Consider the following 23969-nt stretch of genomic DNA (forward strand, 5'->3'; position numbering starts at 1 on the left):
TATTATGGTCGACCACATCTAGATAGACAGTAACAAAGTTAGACACAAGCGTTAGGTGGACGGGATTGTGGTAGACAGTCACATAGTCAATATGATTTTTTCATGTTTTTTGGGTGGCTACGTCGATGTAGGTCAAAAGTGCACAGTGTTTACTCGCATGGCTCACGACGCTCACGACACTCGACATTCTTTGGGCACTGTGTCTTGCTATGCTCAGCAAACTATTATAATCTAAAGGTTCCCATACATTGGCCCCGATTTGTCCTAAGGACAAGTCGGACCACTTTGCCCAGAGCCCCCCGGCAGCTCCCTGGGAGGCTCACATGCGATCTGGCACTTGATGTGCCATTTTTACATGCAATAAATCGCATGCGATTTATTGCATGTAGTTCTCCCAGGGAGCTGCTGCGGTGGCGGGGGGAGGGGGGAGGGCAGCGGGGTCCAGCCAGCTGGTGGTGGTGGTGGGCAGCAGGGTCCGTCCGAGTGGTGGCAGCTGGAGCTTGTAGCAGCATTTTTCCGGGCGGCGGGATGCGGCTGCTGAATATTTTGAAATGACTGGCTGCTGTCGCTGCTTGGACGGAACCCACCGCCTGCCCCTCACCACCACCACCAGCTGGCCGGACCCTGCAACCCACCCCATGCTGCATGGGAAGGAGGTCCCAGGTCAGGTGGTCATACGGGCAGCAAGTTGGACCACCTGCTCGGGTCCGATGCGCAAGGAACCGCGAATCGGACCTGAGGGGACATCAAACTGAGCCGATTTGGGCCGATTTCACGGCCTGATTCGTCGCAATCAGCTAAAATCGACCCAAATTGGCTCGGTGTATGAGCACCTTAACTCTATGTCCATTTGTATAGCAAGTATGAACCAAGTCGGCCTGCACCAATCGACAATATTTAGGCGATAAATAGACGCGATCTAGACACTGGTGTTCTGTCGAACGGATAAGTAGCTGTCAGCATATATTTCCAAAAATTGTTGACCAGATACATTTTGAGCAGATGATCTATATCTATGTCTGCGACTACACTAGAGATTATCTTGGGAAGCTGTCACTCAGTCTGACAGACAGACAGGATCTGTGGCCTTCTACCCTGGAGATTGATCCTGCTGTTTGGCACTTAATTTTAGTGATAAAATCAGCTGTCTTTAGATAAATTAGGGGTCTATTTAACATATGTATACAATTTTGACTAGATCGCATCGCATAGGTATTGCAATGCAATGAGATGAGATCAACTACAAAAAGTATGTGCAGCGCATCTCATCGCACCCAACAATTGTACCGTGTATGGGCACCTTTAGCAAATTGCGAGAGGCTGAGATAAGCAATAAATGAGTTGTTAGCATTGGCACTGAATGAGGAACCATCAGAACAAGTACTTCAGCAATAACAAAATAGTTTGCAATGGTCTTATGATACACAGTATTATAATTAGTGAAGTCAGCAGATATTTTGAGAAGTCAAAGTCCATAAATCATAACCTTTGGATGACACAAGGACAGTAATATGACATCTTAGTCCTTTCCCCAGAAACATATCTGAAAGGGCAGGCTATCCAAAGACAGAAGCAAGCTGCCAAGTGCCACATGTTTAGAGGAATTACTGTTCAGAGAATTGGGGGCCTATGTACTGAACCTTGGAGAGATAAAGTGGATGGAAATAAAGTATTAGCCAATCAGCTCCTAACAGTCTTTCAAATGCAGCCTGTAATAAGGCAGTAAAGAGATGGTTGGCTGATACTTTATCTCTGTCTACTTTACCTCTCCCCGAAGCTTAGTGCATAGGCTTCCAGGTAATGGTGTACTACCTGGCACATCGGTTTGTATACACTATTATGCACTCCAGGGTGTCGTTCGTTGCGTCTTCAGATTGGCTGTTCAGAAGTTATCGCCAGGAAAACTATGCTCCTGGATGTGTCTACTGAACGATACAGGGGTAGATGTATGAAGCAGTGATAATGGAGAAGAGATTAAGTGCCTGGTACTTTATCACCGGCCAATCAGCTCCTAACTGTTAAGTTACAGGCTGGGTTTTAAAAAAGGGGCAGTTAGGAGCTGATTGACTGGTGATAAAGTACCAGGCACTTTATCACTTCTCCTTTATCACTGCTTCATACAGCTACCTACAGTGCTCAATCATATGCTATATTGTTCAGTCTATACAGCTGGCAGACATATAGTTCTGTCATTCGTACCATCATCCACAATTCGGGATAGGTGAGGGGTGGGCAACAGGCGGCCCGCAAACAGCTCCTAACTGGAATGCAGGGGGTGGGTGGCTCGGCGCTGCTGTATGTGTGTTCGATGGTGGCTGTGAGTGCATGCGGTGTAGCCCTGTATAGCAGGACTACACCGCATCTGAATATAGCCGCAGTGCCGCCACCAAGGATTGGTGAGTTGCTGTGACTGCATGGGGCTGCAATCGGCACCATTTTTCAAGGCTGGCGTGCAGGTGTGTGGCATTACTAATGGGGCAGGTGTGTGGAATAACCAAGGGGGAGCTGGTGTGTGGAAATGTGAGGGGCATGTGTGGCATTACTAATGGGGACAAGTGTGTGGAATAACCAAGGGAGAGCTAGTGTGTGAAAATATGAGGGACATAGAATAGTGTGAAATTTCACTCCTTCCGTATGGCATAATGTAAGGGGCAAGTATAAGGGGCCTACTATTGTGTTGCATGATGTGTAAAAGGGGTAAATGGTGTGCTACAATACATTCAAATACACACCCACTTTTGAGTGACCACACCCCCTATTTCTGGAGTGCGGCCCTCGAATATGTGCTGGAAGTATTAAGTGGCCCCCCAGCTGAAATAATTGCCCACCCCTGGTCTAGTGTATACCCAGCTTTAGGAGCTGTCTGATTGGTAGCTAGTAAGGGGACAGTTACCTAAGCGTTGGAGAGAGCTAAAGGTGAAATCACAATTATCAAAATATTTTAGGCACTTTTGGGGGGCAATTAATTTATTTGTTCGCATCCGATCTTCTGTGTAAAGATGTAACATGAAGGGAGATGCAATTTTTTTCCCATTCATGTGGCGTCCAGACAGACCAGATTTAGTCATGTAAAGTGTCTAAACCGGGTGTGGTATAGGGTTCCGACAGTCGGGCTCGCGACAGTCATTAGCCCGACGTCGGGATCCCTACTGCCCGGACTCAGACAGCATGGTGAGCGAACAAAGCCCCTTGCGGGCTTGCTGCACTCGCCACGCTGCAGGCAAGGTGGCTCGCTATGCTCGCCACCTATTCTATTCTCCCTCTATGGGGATCGTGGACCCCCACGAGGGAAAATAGCGGGTGGCCGTCGGGCACCTGTCTGTCGGCGTTTTGACAGTCGGGATCCCGACGTCGGGTAAATGACTGTCGGGATCCCAACTGTCGGGAGCGCGTCTGGCACCCGTCTAAACCTACATATCTATACTAATGGTCATGACACAAAGTGTTCTTTGGTCACGCAATCAGCTGACTTTTTGCACATATCAGCCTGAAACCTCAAGAGGCTGCAAGCTAAAATGTGTCCTCCCAGGGAAACTCGTGTCTGAGCAGCATAACAATTGAATTGCTTTGTCCGGTGCCATTAATAATGGTAGCCGTGGAAAAGCAAACTTAATTTCCCCCTTGGTGTCTCTTTATATATTGGATCACCAATGTTGGTTATTCAATGTGTGGTATTCAATGCTGCCGGCGAAGGGGTTTGTATGGCAAGGATGGCTCTTCGTCACCGAAAATAAGCCATCCTCACCGTCAAACCCCCTCGCAGTATTCAATGTAAGGTCGGAATCCTTGCTGTGAGAGGCAGATGAGGTTCACCGCAAATGCAATGATACCGCCGCATTTTGTGGGGAGGTCCGCCATTTTAATGGCCACACTCGTCATTTCCACCTCGCCTCAAGGAGCAGACTAGGAGGCAAATGGCGAGTGAATCAGATTAGTTAAATACCCTGACGGCGAGCTATCAGACTTCTATGTGCCGATAGCTCGCCATCAGGGCATTGAATACTGCTCAATGATGTAGTATACATACCTATCCACTCCTCCTACTCTTCAACAGTGGGATAAATTGATTTACTGCAGAAAATTGATCCCCGTCGGATATTTAATGGTCCCAGAAGCAGGCAGTCGTTGGGATTTTTATTTTAAATCCCTGATAACAGCCCTGTTTTGATAAACGCAGCTGTAAAAAAAAAACACAGATCCATGAAAATATCACAGTTCTTATGTGTTTTAGCCAGTGGATAAATAAATTGTGTGGAAACACAATCATAGGAATATAAAACGAATCCTCTATATTCGCATAGGTAAAACAAAGTAGAACATTATATAGTGTTAACAAGTCTATGGAGGGTATTCAATGCAGGGTCACGACTGGGGGTTACATGTTTGTTGCAATACCCAGGGCATGGGGGGAGGGAGGCAGTACATGGGTGGCTCCAGCTGCTCCAGCCCACAGCAAGGTAGCTCTCTCATTGGTTAAGGCTATATACAGCGCCTAAGTGCTGCTGTGTAAAGCTTTAACCAAAAGGAGCACTACCTTGGAGCATGAGTCTCATGACGCGGGCTGCTGGACCAGTGGCCAGTCACCTGGAGGCATACTTGTCACTTTATTTGTTCCCCTCCACATCTCCATTCCCCTGTCCCCGCTGCACCACTGTATCATACTCCAATAAACAGATGAATAAATAAATAAATCATAAAAACTACCATCAAAATTCCTGCCTCTTTTCTGATCTCCAATAGCAGGCAACAGGTGGGAGATGCGGTGGGACTGGGAGGCAGGTAGCAGGCGGGTGGCCAGCGCCAATGGGCAGCGGGGGGTGAAGTCCTGCGCTAGCTAGCTGCAGTGGCTGGGACCCTGGCTCATTCTGCAGCATGTGCGCCAGCATTTCCCTGCGACGGCTGCCACAGTAGCAGTGCCGCAGCTGCTAGCGCAGCACATTACCTGGTGACTGGCATCACTCCTCTCTCCCGTCTGCTCCAGGACCACAGATGTAGCGAAGGAGCTGAGCTCTCAGGGTGCGGACGATCTGCCTCTCACTTCAGGCAGACCCCTCCACGCTTCCCTGCAGCAGCTGATCTGGTTTCTTTAGCGTGCGCCGCATACCCCAATAACGCTAGCGCCTCTAAGCCACCGCAGGATCTGTGGTGCTATAGTTATGCCACTGAATTGTAATATACTACACTATTGTTTGTTTTTTCTTTGGTTTAACGCTCTCACTGATGACAGGACCACAATAAAAAAAAATAAAAAAACAGTAGACCAATGAGAAGGACTGTATTCCCTCGGGATTCAAGGATTCAAAGTACAAGGGAAGCTATTGAGGTTTTTATACCTACAGTAGCACTTAAACTTATATGTGACTGTTCTTTTTATATATTTGTTGTCATTTTTAAATGTGGTCACAATTTTGTGTGTATCCTAAGCTGCTAATGTACATTTTGTCTCATACCTAGATCCTGGGCCGGTGCTAGGGTGTCCGGCGCCCTCCTGCAAACCATACATTTTGCGCCCTTTCACATTGCCATTGCAACAAGCTGCAGCCCGATTGTGGGAGTGTATGCAACATGCGATCCTATGGAGGATCTCGGGTGCATGTACATGTATGCATACACCATCTCAGTGCTGTGTCCGCAAAATGTTGCAGGCACTAAAGGTGCCCATACACGCTGCGAGAATCGCATACATTATGGGCTAGATCGCATTGCACGGCATGCATGCAATGTGTGTGCGATGCAATCCGAAAGCAGTACAAAAGTATGTGCAGCACTCGTGACTGAGGGGGAAAGGAGGGGAGAGAAGGAGGAGATGGAGGAAGAGGGGAGGAGATAGAGGGGGCGGAGTGTTGAGGATTGGCAGTGGCACAGCACACTGAGAAGAGGGAAGGAAGGGGAGGCGGCGCTGCTGCCTGTTCGTCATTTGATTGACAGTTGACAGGTGCAAGGAGCAATGGATAGGGGGCGGATCCGGACATGTCATCCAGGCATTCACAGACAGCGCTACATGCCTCAGCGCAAGTGTCCGTGAGGAAGAGGGGGGCAGGTCGCAGGAGGAGGACAGTGTGTGCGCGGTGCAGGGAGCTGCTCAGCCTCTCCATACTTCCGCCCTCTGTCAGACAGGTGCTGCGGGCAGGAGGCAATGATAGTGAGGGCTGAGGCAGCTTTAGCAGAGCAGGGAGGGAGACAGCGCCTTTTCAGCATGGCACCTCCCTGCTTTGCAGGCGCTGCTGAGTTTGTAGCGCCGGCCCTGCCTAGATCATAGGAAAGTGTAGTATGTAAGCCGAATGAGGAATGACCATATAACTTGCTCAAAACTCCCTGATGTGTTTTATTGTGCAACAAAATTTCCTCGCAGGAGTATTGTCACAATTCTTACTACCTCAGAATGGCAAAAACAAAGGCTCGGTACAGGTAAACATGTTTATTCTTCAACTAATACAGTTCTTCCCAAGGGAAACTTATTTTTATTTTTATTTACTTTGAGGACAGTGGAAATGGAAACACAAGACTAGGCTTCTAGTCCACTACTTGTGTGCCCCAGAAAAGCTGGGTTATGCATGCACAAAGGCTTCCATGTAGCACTCAGCCATTGCACCGCAGCAAAGTGCACAAATGCATACCTCCCAACATGACCCTCTCCAGGAGGGACACAATGCTCTGTTTCTGGACTTCCCGCTTAATGTATGATTGCCGTCACCTGTTTTAAACAGGTCAATTGATAAGAAAGGCGTTTCAACACAGGTGATGGCAATCATAAATTAAGAGAGAAGTCGGTTTCAAATTCATGTCACTAGGGGTACAGGAGGGGGTGTCTTGTCCAGTGGGATGCCTGTGATAGCTTTTACCAGGGACATGGGGAAGTGAGCATAGGTGCCGATTTATGTTTTTGCTGGTGAGTGCTCAAGCCAAAAATATAGAGGAGTGGCTTCATGGGAAAGGGGTGTGGCCACAAAATAATACTAATTTATATTATGGAGCACAGCTGTCTCCAATAATCAAATTACGGCAACAAAATGCCCCCACAGTGCAGGTACATAAATGCCCCCACAGTGCAGGTACTCCGTGGACAGTATACACTCTTCCCGGCATACTGTTTCCCAGGTGGCGGGTCAGGCGATGTGGGTGCTGCAGCCACAAATTAGCAAGTTAATATGGCGGCCCAGCAGCGGGACTCGGGCCTGTGGGTGCTCATCAATTTCCGTAGGTGCTCGGGCCCTTGAGCACCCACAGAATCGGCACCTATGGAAGTGAGATTGCAGCCTTGCGGTTTGGTCCGGGACTTTACGGTTTTTGCTACATGTACAGACCATACAGGGAGGCTTTATTCTCTCCCTCCTCCTCTCCCTGGTGACCAGTGTTACAGACACCCCCCGGACAGGCACCCACCAGACAAGACACTACAAGCTCTGGAATGACAGAAATTGATGAATGAAGCTGTCCGGTCAAGCGTTCTGAGGTACTGTCCAGTTCCAGTTTTTACCCATACCCCACCTTTTGCAGGCTCAGCTAATTGGATTTATCCCCTAGTTTTTATTTCCGAATAAATAAATAAAATATGTTACACAACTGTTTGCACTCTATATTCCACCAATTTCTTGATTGACAGATAACAGAAGAACAGATTGTAAATGGGTGAAGAGAAAGTTTGGTACTTATGTAGTAACTGGGCTGCCGATTTTGAAATCGGGTCCATCGCATCGCATCGCACCCGACCAAATCGCATGCGATGCGATGCGATGCGATGCGATGGACCCGATTTTTCCATAGGATTCAATGTTAAAATGGACTGAGTCCATTTTAACATGGAATTCAATGGGAAAAAGGGGTCCTTTTCATACCCCTACTATCCAAGTGGGCATGGAGTTGGATATAAACCTGTGGCGAGCGTAGCGAGCCACCGAGCCCGAAGCGTGGCGAGCGTAGCGAGCCCCGCGAGGGGACACAGAATACCGTCCGCTCGCCACGCTTCGGGCTCGGTGGCTCGCTACGCTCGCCACAGGTTTATATCCAACTCCATGCCCACTTGGATAGTAGGGGTATGAAAAGGACCCCTTTTTCCCATTGAATTCCATGTTAAAATGGACTCAGTCCATTTTAACATTGAATCCTATGGAAAAATCGGGTCATCGCATCGCATCGCATCGCATCGCATCTGATTGTATGCCTTAACTTAAGGCATACAATCAAAAAATCGGCAGCCCAGATACTACATAAGTACCGAAAGTTTACATAAAAGAAAAAAAAAAAAGGAGAAGCAAGTTCCCTAATTGTTTTTTAGTGCTCACATCCTCTGTCCTAAGGGTTTATGAAGGTTATTACACCAGATTGTGATAATGAAAGTAGGGAATGGGAACTAAAAAGCTAATAGAAAACCAAAAGAGCCCTTCATAAAGTAGGTAGAGCTAGTAGGTGTGCCCCCACCCGTGCCCTCTGCTGCCTACCTTTCCTCTTGGTGATGATGGATACCACGGGCACGCTGGGCCGGTCAGAGAACACCTCGGAGTGATTGACCATGGCATCTTTGACGGTATCAAAGTCATTGAGGATGACAATGAGGCGGCTGCCAATGTACAAGCCATAGATCTTGCCGTACAGTTTAGCCATGTTGGTGAGGATGATGTGCGGGAACAGCAGCGCCCCGCTCCTGGTGGCTCCAGCTGGCGCCTTACTCAGCTTGTTAGTGTCCATGCCAAACTGCAGCAGCCTCAGCAGAAACCCGGGCACCAGCATGAAGCCAAAGTTACCCACGAAGGGTAATGGGGTCGGGCCGGGCGGTGTGTTCCTGGAGATGATCTGGTAATAGGTCCAAAAAGAACTCATCAGCCAGCACAGACCAAGGAACATGAAGGTGTAGAAGAGCAGTACCGAAAACGTGGGTACATCATAGCCCAGCGTGTATTCCTTCCATGCCGCCAAGCCCTTCATTATCCCGTCCATACTGAGCGAATAGCCCGTGCACTGGCTGCACAGAGAGCGGCGCCCTGTTGCAGGTATACTGTGCCCGGGACACTATACAGCCAGCCTCCGGGGTAGCATTGTTGCCAAACAATACGTAACGCGTTCTTCGACACAGCGCGTCTGCCGATTGGCTCCCGCTGAATAACAGACACACCCTCCTGTCAGTCCCTGCTTATATAAAGTGAGGAGGCTTGCCCAAAGGGATAAGGACTCGGAGCAGGAGTTGAAAAATCCGAACCAAGTTGCCGGACTGGAACGGGTCGGGTAGCACAGTACAGCGCCGTGATGTTGTCCCTTGCTCCTGCCACCCGGGTCAGTGTCCTGTGCTATGTGCCTTCCCTCAGGCACTACAGTGCGGGACTTCTGGCGTTATGCGTCTCCTTTCTGGCCGCGAACGGTGCTCCTGACCGCAGCCGTCCGATAGCCGGGATACACCATCAGCCTGGAGCTGGGAGCCGGCACTGAGACGCTACAGCTGCACATACCTGCGGCAGGTTATGGAGCAGATCTTTCTGATAGTGGATGCAACTCTCAGGGCTGCCAAGAGAAATCCTGGGAAATCCTGGGCCTTACACATTATGCTACACAGAATGAGCCAAAATTCACATGGAATATCTTAAAATTCACATTATGCCACATGGAATGACACAAAATTCACATTATGGCACACAGATTGAGGCAAAATTCAGGGACAGTGAGAGGAATGGTGGGGATGCAGGTACAGAGGCGGTGGTGACGAAGGGCCAGACGGTGGGGACAGAGATGGTGGCGACGCAGGGACAGAGACAAATTAGGTCTAGAAGGTCATTTCTATGTAAGGGATGGCAACAGAAATCTTGTACGCCAATATCACTGGGATTGAAAAATGCTCAATCCCGGGATTGGCATCCCTAAAAGAAAATTGCCCCTGCATACCTCCAAACTTCTGTGTTGGTGAAATAGGGACACTCGCGCGGCATGCGCACAGCGTCTATTCTATTAGATTGGGGGGTCTCCCAACTGCCACCCCCCCCAGCGGGACAATGCCTGCCGCGGGTGGGACAGCGGGACAGGACCCGAAAATCGGGACTGTCCCGCTGTAATCGTGACAGTTGGGAGGTATGCCCTTGTGCCCCCACACTGACTTACTTTTTCTGAGCAGCGGAGGGGGGAAGGCGTCAGTAGACAGGTGCGACGTGGGAGGCCCGGCGGCGAGCAGGTTCCGGCGTAGGGTATGATGTGGGAGGCCCGGCGGCGAGCAGGTTCCGGCGTCGGGTATGATGTGGGAGGCCCAGCGGCAAGCAGGTTCCGGCGCTGGTGGTCAGCGCTGTGGCCTGCGCAGCGTGACCTATGATCGAATCACGCAGCGCAGGCCGCACGCCGGGTCGGGAACAGCCGGGCAGTGTCTGAGCGAGTGCTCAGACGCTGCCCGGCATTAGACTGCGCATGCTTGAGTTGGTGTGTGGCCGCCGCTGCACAGACACAGCTAACCCCATGCCGGCTCTCCTAGTCCAGTGGTCTCCAACCTTAATTGAGCGAGAGCTACTCGCAAAAAAACTCGCAAAAAAAAAAAAACGTCCCCGAGAGCTACTAAAATTTGAATAATTCCCCTGATACTATGCCGCACACCGTAATGCCCCTGCGCAATATGCTGCACACTGTAATGCCCGATACATTATGCCACACACCGCCATTTCTCTGAAACATGATGCAGCTCCCCACAATGCCTATGATACTATGCTGCACACTGTAATGCCCCTGACACATTATGCCACACATTGCAGTGCCCCTCACACCTAATGCATACCTCCCAACTTTGGCAGTGGAGAAAGGAATATTTGTGCGTGCCGGAGGCACGTGTCAAAAAAATTTGGGCTCTATTTTGTTTTTGTGAGGGCATGGCCAGTGCTGTGTGAACTGCTGGCCATTCCCTCAGCCTCTCTGCCTGATTAGACGCATGCAGTATGAAGATAGGTGTCCAAAAGGAAGGACCAAGGAAGAACAAAACTGTTTTTTTGGGGCACACTTTATACAAATTAGTGAAGAGATGTAGAATGATAAAGTTAATATATAGCTTTTATTAGGGTTCACTTAAAATATGTGCGCGTCAATTAGCGGCGTCAAAGATATGAAAATTAAGAAAAATTAGAATATATCAATTAAATTCTAAGAAACATAATAGACATACTAGAATTAATTACAATAATAGTAAATCACGATCACAATGGGTTGGCGAAAATTTGTTCACCTGGGGGACCACCCCCTGTGGTTTGATGTATTCCAAGCGTCCAGTAATTATATTGGTAACATATGGTACGGTGTGGTACAGGTAAGCGTTCACAGCCGTTGCGGATACCTACTGTAAGACGTGAAGGATAGAAGGGAATAAGAACAGAAAAATGGTCTTTCCTGAGATACCTGGTGTTGTGCGATCACCTGTAATTGATACGGCACCAGATATTCCCTATCAGTCCCCCGGTAGGTACTGATCTGGCCAATAACTGTTTAGCTGCTGAGATCAGGCGGCTCAGTAATGTATGGTCGTATACTCTATCGGGTGGAGCAACACAGGGATAACATTTAGGACCAAGAGTCACTTCTGCTTTCCAGGGACAGAGGGAGACCACAGCCTGTTACATAAAGTATTGCAGGAAGGGTCCGATCTGATTGTGGATGAGAGAGCGACGAGTTGAGAGAGTAAGAAGCACTGAGATTATTGCAGTAACCAAATCCTTCTACTACCCTCCATCATATGGATATATTGGATGGAGGTTGATAGTAATAACCTGGTAGTACTCAACTCAAGAAATAGAGAACCGAAAAATAAGAAAGATGGGGGGCCCTTTTTAGAGGGATGAATGTGCCCCCTATTCGGTTGGTCTAACTGGTGACATGAGGGGATTACACGAACACCAGAGTAGATCTGGGGGTTGTGTGGTACAGTTCTGTGTTAAGTCAGTCACAGAGGGACAGTACAGTTGGTCAGAGTCCCAAAGCAAATGCACTGGTGGTGACAAAGGTACAGTGATTAGAAACACAGGAATTGGATTAACTGTATGACCATTGTCATCCTATGCATTTAAAATTTCATGCGTTGGATGCCCAATTGTAGAGCAAAGCAAAGAGATTACTGCTGCGGTAGTATTAAACAGACACAATAGTGATGATAATAAGATATAAACATTTATAAACAGTTATAGACAATGAATGTCCAGATACACTGGAAATGGACTTAAGGTGTCCTGTGAATCTCTGAAAACTGCGACCACTTAAATTATTAGCAAATTATTCAGCATGCACACGGCTCAGGGAAAAACTGCAGTTTGTGTCCCTTTTATCCTGTGCTATTTACAAAGCCCTGTTGGTCAGAGTCATACTATACATAACACAATTAAGCATTCATATGGAGGCAAATAATGTTGCATACAAGAGGAGAACAGTATTGACGCAGGAACAGTGTAATAAGTGTCACCAGGTATCAGAGAGTGGTAAGAGATAACAAAGAATGCAAATAATGGGGAGAATAAGTAACAAGTAGCAGGAGCGCAAGATAGAGGGAGAATTTCCACACTAGGTGGGAACCATGTATAGGTACTAGAGCGTAGTGTGTACGTGGGGGTACCTGGTGGGTCACTGCCCGCTGGCGCTTGTATGTTCAGCCCAAAGTTTTCCGTGTTAGGAAGAATTCACTTTGGGCAGGTCTTAATGTGGAGATGCCGTTCAGGCGCTGTGACAGCGTAATGAGCTGTGCAGCTGTTGCCAGATGATCCGCTCACGGCGTCTGCGAAGGACGGAGTTCCGAATGTGGAGTGACGTCAGGGGGTGGTCCCGTGGCTGCGTCTGACACGTGTTTCGCCGGGAAGGCTTGATCACAGTGACACGCTGATCAGGGACGCATGCAGTGTCTAATTCCCGCAGGACCGTCCCAAAAAAATGGGATGTCACACAAAAATTGATACACACTGATTATGCCACACCACGTTGCCCCCCACAGTAAAGGCCCATACACACTAGTAGACTTTCATTTCAAAAGACTTTGCCAAAATCTTTGATAGATAAATCTTTCACCAAAGTAGTGTGTACACACTGATCTATTTTCCTCAAAAAACAAGAGATTTTCAGGAGGTGAAAGACTTTGCTGAAAATCTTTCATATACAAGGCTATTTACATAATGGGCTGGGTTTGAATTCCAAGGGTGGGAGCAGGGGCCATTTTAATCAGTGCATTAAACACAGGGGACTAAACACACCATAATGCCCAGTACACATTATACCACATACTATAACGCCCATTACACAATATGCCACACACCATTAGGTGATGGGCAGTGGGTGATAGTGATGGATAGTGGCTGGCGACATCAGTGTGAGGGTGATGAGCAGTGAGTGATAGTAATGGATAGTGGGTGACAGCAGCATAAGGGTGGTGGATGAGGTTGATGGGCAGTGGGTGACAGCAGCGTGAGGGTGACGGGCAGTGGGTGATAGTGATGCATAGTGGGTGACAGCAACGTGAGGGTGATGGGCAGTGGGTGATAGTGACGGATTGTGGGTGATGGCAGCATGAGGGTGGCCCGGTGATGGCAACGGATAGTGTACTGGCTCGGGGGGGGGGGGGGGCACATGCCATACTGCCACCCGGCACAGTCCGCCACTGGAACTTGGGCCCCTAGGATTATGGGGCCCTAGGGCAACTGCCCATCAAGCCCTTGCATTAAGACGGCCCTGAATATACAGATGTAGCTGGCCACATCTTTGCAGGGGACGGCGATTCTATCGCAAACCCCACCAGCGGCCGACTACCGATAGGGGCGCGTGCGCACGAGACACTCGTGCGCCCTGTGCCAACGGAGCTTGGCGGGGGTCCCCGCTGCCTCCCCTGGTCCCACTCGCCACCCCAAAACCCCCCTCCCCCCGAACTGGGCAGCGTCTCCCTGAAGCGGAGACGGGCAGGGAGACGCTGCCCAGCCGCCGCGATACTGGGACGCACGTGCGTGTGAGAAGCACGCGCGTCCCAGTCCCTATCGCTGGCGCTCGCCAGTGAAAGGGATCTGGCGGGCGCCTGCCAAGGATGAGCGGCGCTACATCTGTATACATTGCTGGCCTGTTCCAGCAATGTATATATTACTAGCTAATATGTAATCATTGGTGCCCAGTGGTACCAATAATATATACAGTGCTGGTCTGTGCCAGCTTATTAATAACATTGGTGCCCAGTGGTGCCAGTAATATATACATTGCTGGCATGTGCCAGCAATGTATATATTACTGCATTATAAACATTATTGGTGGCCAGTGGTGCCATCGATATATACATTGCTGGCATGTGCCAGCAATGTATATATTAATGGCTTGTTAATAACATTGGTGCCCAGTGGTGCCAGTAATATATACATTGCTGGCCTGTGCCAGCAATTTATATATTACTGCATTATAAATATCATTGGTGGCCAGTGGTGCCAGTAATATATACATTGCTGGCTTGTGCCAGCAATGTATATATTACTCCCTTTAAACATTGGTGGTCAGCGGCTGTGGAGCAGGGGAGGATGCGGCCACTGAGCCGGGGGGCGGGGCGTTCGGCTGGGGGCGGGGAGACTGTGCAGCGTGCAGGTCTGCAGCGTGTGACCCGGACAGCGTGGGAGCGAGGAGGGGTGAGTATGAGCAGGGGGAGGGAGCGGGCGGTCAGCTGGGCTGAAAGTCTGTGATCTTTCAGCCTGGCTGCCGTACACATTTAGCGATGATGGCTAAAAAAAACCAGCCATCGTCGCTAGATGTTCTGGTAAAACCAGCAGACTGCCCACCTCGCTAGCGGTGATGCGGGAGCGCGCATCATCGCTAGTCGGGGTTCTCTGGCCCATACACACTAGGCGATTTTCAGACGAAAATTGGTCAAAATACCCGTTTAGACCGATTTTCAGACGAAAATCGTCAAGTGTGTATGGGCCTTAAGACTTCTAATAAATTATAAATTACCTGCTTGTTGCCAAGGGGGTTAATGTCCGTTGCCAAGGTGGTTAATGTCCATTGCCAAGGGGGGTTAATGTCCTTTACCAAGGGGTTAATATGCATTGCCAGGGGTTATTGCTTGTTGTCAAGGGGAGTTAATGTCCGTTGCCAACATAAAAAAGGCCCATTATCATGGCAGTATGAGGATCACCATGCAGACACCAGCCGGCCACAGGGTTGGACGTAAATCATAAGTTTTACAATTAAATTTCTATTTTCACACATTTATGCAATGGGGGGGGGGGGGGGGGGGGGCATGCCTATTTTTTTTTTTATAAATTTGACAGAAATCCACATACTTCCGTTATTAAAAAAAAATTACCAGAAATTGTAAGCGAATTCTGAATTTGTCTATAAAATCGCACCCTATTACATTTGGCTGTATTGTAGAGGTGGCTCTTACCTCCCCTCCGCTGCCAATCCTGGGGGGGCCGGCGCATGGCCAGTAGCTTCTTCGGTACTGTGCATGCGCTGGCCCCAGCCTCTATGGGCTGCATTTGCAGCAGTCCCCATAGGCATATTCATGGTCACGGGTCTGGCGCAGGTGCAGTATCGTCTTTGTACTGTGCATGCGTGGAACCGGGTTTTTATTGGCTGCCGCTCATCCGGCCCATGTACAGGCATTCCAGAGAGAGTAAACGCCTCCCAATGGGACTGCCTTAGGGGACTGGCAGGTCGGACTTCCAGTAGAAAGTCACTGCCAGTCACATTGCAGCCAGAGCAGTCTCTCAGACTGCATTTGGCTTCACTTAGGCAGAGAACAGTGGCGGATTTCACCTGGGGGGGGGCGCTGCAGCCCATAGGTAAAAACTGCCACTGCTGTATTGGCTGCATTGTGTGCTGTAATATAGACGCTGTCCTCTACCTTTGAGTCACCAGCATCAACGCAGCTTGGGGACAGTAACCATTTCTGGGGCGCAGGCTTTCCCCCACCATTGGGAGCAGCCGCCTCCTCCCCACGGCCATCGCAGAGCCGAGTAACTTCTGGCTTATTCAGCGCTGCGAACATAGAGAAAACAATTAAATGGTGCACATGGTGGGAATTCGCTTGTGCAGGGCGGCGTGGGATGGCGTCTACCTGACCGCTGGACTCCATAAAACCCTCAGCCCAGTGATCAGGTCTGAATCGGGCCCCATGTGCAAATAGCCCACTGCCATTCAGTGTCTCCTACGTAGCCACAAGAAGATGTGTATCAGTTTTGCACGCACAGCCCACAGATCCATTGAGATGCATTTGTCTGACTCTGGGACATATTTATCGAGAACAATTGGAGATATGGCTGCTTCATGTCCTCTGTGATTAGTAGTAGTAGTAGTACGTTTATTTATAAGGCGCCGCAAGGTGTCCGCAGCGCCGTACATAGCAAACAAAAAAAAACAAATTACAAGGTAACGTACAGGGTGTGTTGAAAGATACAGTATAAATAGGGGTATAGCTGGTAGAACTAAAATCAGCATCAGTTCAGAAGTAGGTGTCAAAATTGTCAAGGAGACTGAAGATGAAGTAGAGGAAGGGAAGAACAGGACAGAAGCACAGGTGAGGTAATGAGGTAGGGTGAGTACGTGAGGAAGGAGGGCCCTGCTCATAAGAGTTAACATACTAAAAATAGGTGGGTGGACGAACGAAATACAATAGGATAAGTAGGAATGGAGGGGAACGGAGGCTGGATAGGAGGATCAAAAGAGGTTAGGAGGAGGGATAGGCTAGTCGAAAAAAGTGGGTTTTGAGGGAGCGCTTGAAGGAGGTAATGGAATCAGATAGCCTGATGGGTGGCGGGAGGTTGTTCCAGTGCAGGGGGGCAGCCCGAGAGAAATCTTGGACACGGGAGTGGGAGGAGGTGATTAGGTGAGAGGTCAGCGATGGAGCGAAGAGGACGGGAGGGAGTGTGGATAGAGATCAGTGAAGAGAGGTAGGGAGCTGTGGAGGAGGAGAGAGCCTTGTAGGTGGTGGTGAGGAGTTTAAAGAGAACTCGGAAAGGAATGGGGAGCCAGTGAAGAGATAGACAGAGGGGGGAGGCGGAGGTAGAGCAGCGGGAGAGGAAGATGAGCCTAGCAGCAGCGTTAAGAATGGATTGGAGAGGTGCGAGGCGGGTGAGAGGTAGCCCAGAGAGAAGGATGTTGCAGTAGTCAAGGCGGGAGATGACAAAAGAGTGAATGAGAATTTTGGTCGCGTCAGTGGAGAGGAATGGTCTGATGCGTGAGATGTTGCGTAGGTGAAAGCGGCAAGACTGTGAGAGAGCACGAATGTGGGGGGTGAAAGAGAGGGAGGAGTCAATGATGACACCGAGGCAGCGCGTTTGGTCGGTGGAGGTGATCTCGGTTTCACCAATGCTGATGGAGATAGTGGGAGAAGAGGGGATGTTCGGGGGATGGAAGATTAGAAGTTCAGTTTTAGCCATGTTTAGTTTCAGGAAGCGTTGGGTCATCCAGGCTGAGATGGCCGTGAGGCATTCGGAGACCTTGGACAGGAGTGATGGGGATAAGTCGGGGGGAGGAGAGATAGATTAGGGTATCATCAGCATAAAGGTGGTAATGAAAACCATAGGAGCTGATGAGGGTGCCCAGAGAGGTGGTGTAGAGGGAGAAGAGGAGAGGGCCAAGGACTGACCCTTGGGGAACACCGACTGGCTGTGGGGTAGTAGGAGAGGAGGAGCTCGGAGTGGAGACGGAGAAGGAGCGATCGGAGAGGTATGAGGTGAACCAGGAGAAGACCGTGCCAGTGATGCCAAAGGAGCGGAGGGTGTTGAGCAGGAGAGGGTGGTCAACAGTGTCAAAGGCAGCCGACAGATCAAGCTGGATGAGGATAGAGAAGAGGCCTTTGGATTTAGCCGATAGTAGATCGTTAGTGACTTTGGTCAGGGCAGTTTCAGTGGAATGTAAAGGGCGGAACCCGGATTGGAGGGGGTCTAGAATGGAGTTAGCAGTAAGGTGGCTTAGGAGACGATTATAGGTCAGACGTTCTAGGAGTTTGGAGGCAAAAGGGAGGAGGGAGATGGGCCTGTAGTTGGATGGAGAGTTGGGGTCCAGATTTGTTTTTTTGAGAATTGGGGAGACAAGAGCGTGTTTGAAGGAGGAGGGGAAGATCCCAGGGGATAGGGAAAGATTAAAGAGGTGAGCCAGGTGAGAGCAGACTGACGGACTGAGACGACGGATAATATTGGAGGGGATAGGATCGAGCGGGCAGGTGGAGGGAGAAGCGAATTGAAGGATAGAGTGGACTTCAGCAGCAGTGGTGGGGTAAAATGAGGACAGGGGTTGGAAGGAGGGGAGTGGAGATGTGGGAGGGGAGGAGGGAGAGGGTGAGGTCATGGCAGCAGTGATGGCAGTCCTGAGAGAGGAGATTTTGGTTGAAAAGTAGGTAGCAAAATCAGCGGCTACGATGGAGGACGGAAGAGCTGGAGGAGGGGGGGGAGAGCAAGGAGTTGAAGGTGGCGAAGAGCCTGCGGGGATTGGATGATTGGGAAAGGATAAGGGACTTAAAGTAGGATTACTTGGCCAGAGCAAGGGCAGAGCTGAAGGAGGAAAGAATGAATTTGAAATGGAGATAATCCGCAAGGGAGCGTGATTTCTTCCAGAAGCGCTCAGCAGTGCGAGAGCACTTTTTAAGGAATCGGGTGATAGGCGAGTGCCACGGTTGGGGGTTGGAGCATCGAAGGGGGATAGAGGAGGGAGGGCAGGCAGAGTCCAATGCCGAAGATACGGTGTCATTATAGAGGGAGGCAGCGAGGTTCGGGCAGGACATGAGGGCAATTGGGGCGAGAAGAGGACACAGCGTGTTTGAGAAGACAGCAAGATCAAGTGTGTTGACGTTATGCCGTGAGACAATGCGCTTGGGAGGGGGGGTGGGAGAGGGGGAAGCAGTGAGGGAGAAGGAGATGAGGTGATGGTCAGAAAGAGGAAAAGCCGAGATAGTGTAGTCAGTAAGGGAACAAGAGCGAGAGAAGACGAGATCGAGGGAGTGTCCTTGGATGTGGGTGGGAGAGGTAGTCCACTGAGATAGGCCAAGAGAGGAGCAGAGAGAGAGGAGTTGGATGTGCCAGGATCAGCGGGGTTATCCAAGGGATGTTAAAGTCACCAAGAATGACAGATGGCAGGTCAGAGGAGAGGAAGTGTGGAAGCCAGGCGGCGAAGTTGTCAAGAAATTGGAAGATAGGGCCAGGGGGGCGGTAGATTGCAGCGACACGGAGGTGGTAGGGGTAGTATAGACGGTTAGAGTGAGACTCAAAGGAGGAGAAAAGGAGAGAGGGTTCAGGGTGAATGACACTGTGGGTGCATGAGGCTGAGAGGAGAAAACCCACACCGCCACCTTGGCGACCGTCAGGCCTGGGAGTGTGAGAGAAAGAGAGGCCACCGTGGGAGAGAGCAGCTAGAGAGACAGAATCAGAGGTGGAGAGCCAGGTCTCGGTGATAGCAAGGTGGTGGAATGCTCTAGAGATGAATAGGTCATGGATGGCAGGGAGTTTGTTGCAGATGGATCTGGCGTTCCATAGTGCACAGGAAAGAGGGGGGGTGGGTTGTGTATTTATGTGGATAAGGTTTTTGGGATTGCAGAAGCGAGGGGGGGTCATTGGGAGGGTGGGGGTGCGGGGGCGAGTGGTCAGGATAGGTATGGGATGGGAGGGGGGAGGAGCGGTTGGAGAAAGTGAAGTTGAGAGATTAACAGCCATGAGGAACCGAAGGTGAGAGGGTAGGTTAGTGAAAGCAGACAGAGGGATTTGGGAGGACAGACAGCGTCTGCAGTAGATTATTAGGTGTTACGCTAATTTGGTAATCTGATAGTGTCCCCTGCGCCAACCACACAATAATAACTTATCACTATTTACCACTAAACACTAAAATAACATTAATAAATTATATTAAAAGATTTAGACGTGGGCCCTTGTAACATGCATAGAGGGGTGCCAGACACGGTCCCGACAGTCGGGATCCCGACAGTCGTTTACTTGACGTCGGGATCCCGACTGTCAAAACGCCAACAGACAGGTGCCTGACGACCACCCGCTATTTTCCCTCGTGGGGGTCCACGACCCCCATAGAGGGTAAATAGAATAGGTGGCGAGCGTAGTGAGCCCCCAAGGGGCTTTGTTGCGCTCACCATGCTGTCTGAGTCCGGGCAGTCGGGATCCCGACGTCGGGCTAATGACTGTCGGGATCCCGTCTGTCGGAACCCTATACCACACCCGTATAGAGAGAGTTAGATTTGTGTGAGTTATTTTGTTTCTGTGCAGGGTAAATTTCAGTTTCAACACACCCGACCCAAATCTAACTCTCTCTGCACATGTTACATCGGATTTGGTATGTAATCCCGGCGGTCAGAATCCCGACGCTGGAATCCCGACCGCCAAAATCCCGACAAGGGGGGGACGTGGAGCGCCCCCCCCCCCCTTACGGGCTTGCTGCGCTCGCCACGCTAATTTATTCTCCCTCTATGGGTGTCGTGGATTTTGGGATTTCGGCGGTCGGGATTCCAGCGTCGGGATTCTGAACGCCGGGAAATTGACTGCATCCCGTTACATCTGCCCCACCTGCAGTGCACATGGTTTTGCACATTTTGAGAACAAATCAGATCTGAATAAGGGCCATAGTGATTTAGCATCAGCAATGGTCAGTTATTTGTTTATTTATTTAATAGTAAATCAATTAAAAGAACTGTATAATGGCAAAGCATGACTAGCCATAAACCCTCAACCATCTGGGGGTGTCCCATGTATATATCATATAATCGCATACTCATAAGTAACCATAATATAACTAAAGACTCGGAGACATAGGTAACTAACTACTACTAACTACCCGACTTCCGGTCGGGGTCGGGGATGGTCGCACACACGCGAGCTCCCATCCACCGGAGCTTACATCCCCGGCCCCCGGAGCAGCCCAGAGCAGCGAGGAGATGCAGACGGGGGAGGAAGGAGGGGGTGACGGAAGGTGGACCAGGCGGCAGCCACCGGCTTCCGACGGCACGATCCACGGCTTCCGACGGCACGATCCACGGTGTCCACCCTCCCGGCCGGGACGAGCTCACCGCCATGGCCCTGCATGACGAACACACAGCAGCACTTCGCCGCAAGTTAATGCGGCACTGTACACGGCCGCCGCCAAGACACCCGCGGCACGGAGCTGGTCCCCGGGAAGACACCGGCGGCTCAGGGCTCAAGGCTCAGGAGGGAGGACCAGGCGGCATGATCTTGAAGACAGCTGCGGCCCCCCCCCCCCCTCATCGGATCGCAGGCCCAAGTGACCAGGCCGCAGGCCCCAGCTGCTGATCCCCAGCACCAGAAGCTTCAGTAAGAACTTTTATGCCTCCGGCGTCGCCCCCCCCCCCCCCCCACCCCAACAGGGTGGTGGTATGACTGGACCACGGTGCTCAAGCCAGGGAGGGCCCAACTCCAGCCCTAGGCCCCACTGACTCCATCAGGCCTCGTAGGCCCCACTGACTCCATCAGGCCTCGGTGACTCTTTCTCCCCCTCCCCCCCCCCCCCCCTGCTGGCTCTCCACGCTGGTCCTGGTTCTCCTACAGGAAGCTGGCGCCGCAAAAGGCTGCCTAGGATTTGTGCACTCAGCATATGTAACCCCCTGTGTCCCCTGTGTTCCCCTGTGTGATAATGTACTGTGTATCTTGCTCATAGTGTAACCACCCGGCTGCTGTAGCGACCAGTGGCGCCGCTGATGGCTGCCTAGGCGCTGTGCAGCTTGGCGGGTTATGTTCTGTGCGATACTGTAATGTCCCTGCTTATATTGTCACCTACCTGGCTGTGCGGTGCCTAGGCGCTGCGCAGCTTGGCGGGTATATGTTCTCTGTGTGATACTGTACTGTCCCTGCTTATATTGTCACCTACCTGGCTGCCGCAGCGACCAGTGGCGCCGCTGATGGCTGCCTAGGCGCTGCGCAGCTTGGCGGGTATATGTTCTGTGGAATACTGTACTGTCCCTGCTTATTTTGTCACCTACCTGGCTGCTGCAGTGACCAGTGGCGCCGCTGATGGCTGCCTAGGCGCTGTGCAGCTTGGCGGGTATATGTTCTCTGCGTGATACTGTACTGTCCCTGCTTATATTGTCACCTACCTGGCTGCCGCAGCGACCAGTGGCGCCGCTGATGGCTGCCTAGGCGCTGTGCAGCCTGGTGGGTATATGTTCTCTGTGTGACACTGTTACTGTCCCTGCTTATACTGTCACCTACCTGGCTGCTGCAGCGACCAGTGGCGCCGCTGATGGCTGCCTAGGCGCTGTGCAGCCTGGTGGGTATATGTTCTCTGCGTGATACTGTACTGTCCCTGCTTATACTGTCACCTACCTGGCTTCTGCAGCGACCAGTGGCGCCGCTGATGGCTGCCTAGGCGCTGTGCAGCTTGGCGGGTATATATTCTCTGTGTGATTCTGTACTGTCCCTGCTAATTGTGTAAATGTAACCTATGTAATGCCCCCCCCCCCCCTCCCCCCTCATCCCTGCTTGATGCTGCACTATATATCCAAAACAAATTCCGAGTGTGCGCAAGCACACCTGGCCAATAAAGTTGATTCTGATTCTGATTCTGATTCTTCTAAATGACTAGGTAAAAAACCAACCAAATATCTGATCTGTGTAACGCACAACAGTACCTTGCCTGTGTGTAGTGAGGCATTTATTTTTTATTCCAAATGATATATAGTATCCTGGAATGCCAGAACTGTTTTTGTAAGCCACTTTTATTGCTATGTATTGCAGGGAGTGGGGAGTGAGTGGATTCCAATTATTGGGAATTGGGAACCCATGCATTGTTAGAGTATTTTAGTTCTCATTGCATACGGCTGTGGCCGGATAGGCTGTGGGCCTACATTGAAGTGGGCCGTTTTAAAGAGGGAAAACTGAATCATAGCTACAGCATTATACCTGCGTTACACCAAGTGAAACTGAAGGAGACCACTCTATCAAAACTCTGTACCCTACAGACAAACTTTAACAAATGTATGCTCTCTACATTTCTGTGTTATGCAAACTCTTGTATGATTTGAAAAGTTTTGATGTAATGAATTGATTGTAATTGTTATTACTTGTTTAGGGAAGTTGTTCAGTGAAGCATAGTTTAGTATTGCATGCTGCCTGGTGTCTACCCAAACGGGAAGCGGTCATCTATTAGAATGAACTTAGGTCTACAGTCATTAGGTCGACCCCACTAGGTCGACTGGCAGGAAGGTCGACCTGACTTAAGGTCGACATGGGCCAAGGTCGACATGACTTAAGGTCGAATTTGCATAAAGGTCGACATGAGGAAGGTCGACTGGTCATAAGGTCGACATGGGTTTTTCACTGTTTTTTGAGACGACATGTGCCGACAGGCGGTTTTTCATGCCCTACCATCCACTAGGGCGTGGTGGGAGAATAAAATAGTGTGCCGAGCGCAGCGAGGCACCGTGCCCGAAGCATGCGAGCGAAGCGAGCGATGCGAGGGTCCGATTCTCATTGCCAACTGTGTCCATGTCGACTGTGTCGACACTCGGATCAAAAAACAGTGAAAAACCCATGTCGACCTTATGACCAGTCGACCTTCCTCATGTCGACCTTTATGCAAATTAGACCTTAAGTCATGTCGACCTTGGCCCATGTCGACCTTAAGTCAGGTCGACCTTCCTGCCAGTCGACCTAGTGGGGTCGACCTAATGACTGTAAACCTAAATTCATTCTGACAGATGTACCGCTTCCACTCAAACACAGTGCAAATTATCTCCTTTGACCATTTGGGCATTAGTGTTCAGGTGTAGCCTGACCTGAACAGACTCACTATATCTTTGGAATTAGTGACATGCAGCTGTGTTGTAACTGATAAAGTGATAAAAAAACAGACATTGAACAACATCATCAAACAGGTAATTTCAACTTTACAACCTGAAAATTTGATGGAGGGAGACAAGGCAATTGCAGATCATCTAAATAATTATTTTTGCTCCGTATTCACTATAGAAGGAGACGGGAAGGGACCACAGTTAAGTTGCAAGGACATTCATTAAAATACGGTAGATGGAAGTACATTTACTAAGGAGAAAGTCC

At 50.1% G+C, this 23969-nt stretch overlaps 1 protein-coding gene across 1 annotated transcript in view; it reads right to left on the minus strand.

Annotated features, from left to right (window-relative positions):
• CYP2U1 (cytochrome P450 family 2 subfamily U member 1) overlaps nt 1-9068 on the minus strand; it is a 45803-nt gene extending 36735 nt beyond the window's left edge. Inside the window, exon 1 of the mRNA XM_083178574.1 lies at nt 8439-9068. Within this exon, the coding sequence (XP_083034700.1) occupies nt 8439-8934 (496 nt within the window). The 5' untranslated portion in view covers nt 8935-9068. The remainder of the gene's footprint in view (nt 1-8438) is intronic.
• Nucleotides 9069-23969: the final 14901 nt, after the last annotated feature.

The sequence above is a fragment of the Crinia signifera genome, chromosome 1 (assembly GCF_055691185.1).
Source record: "Crinia signifera chromosome 1, ASM5569118v1, whole genome shotgun sequence".
Classification (NCBI taxonomy): Eukaryota; Metazoa; Chordata; class Amphibia; order Anura; family Myobatrachidae; genus Crinia; species Crinia signifera.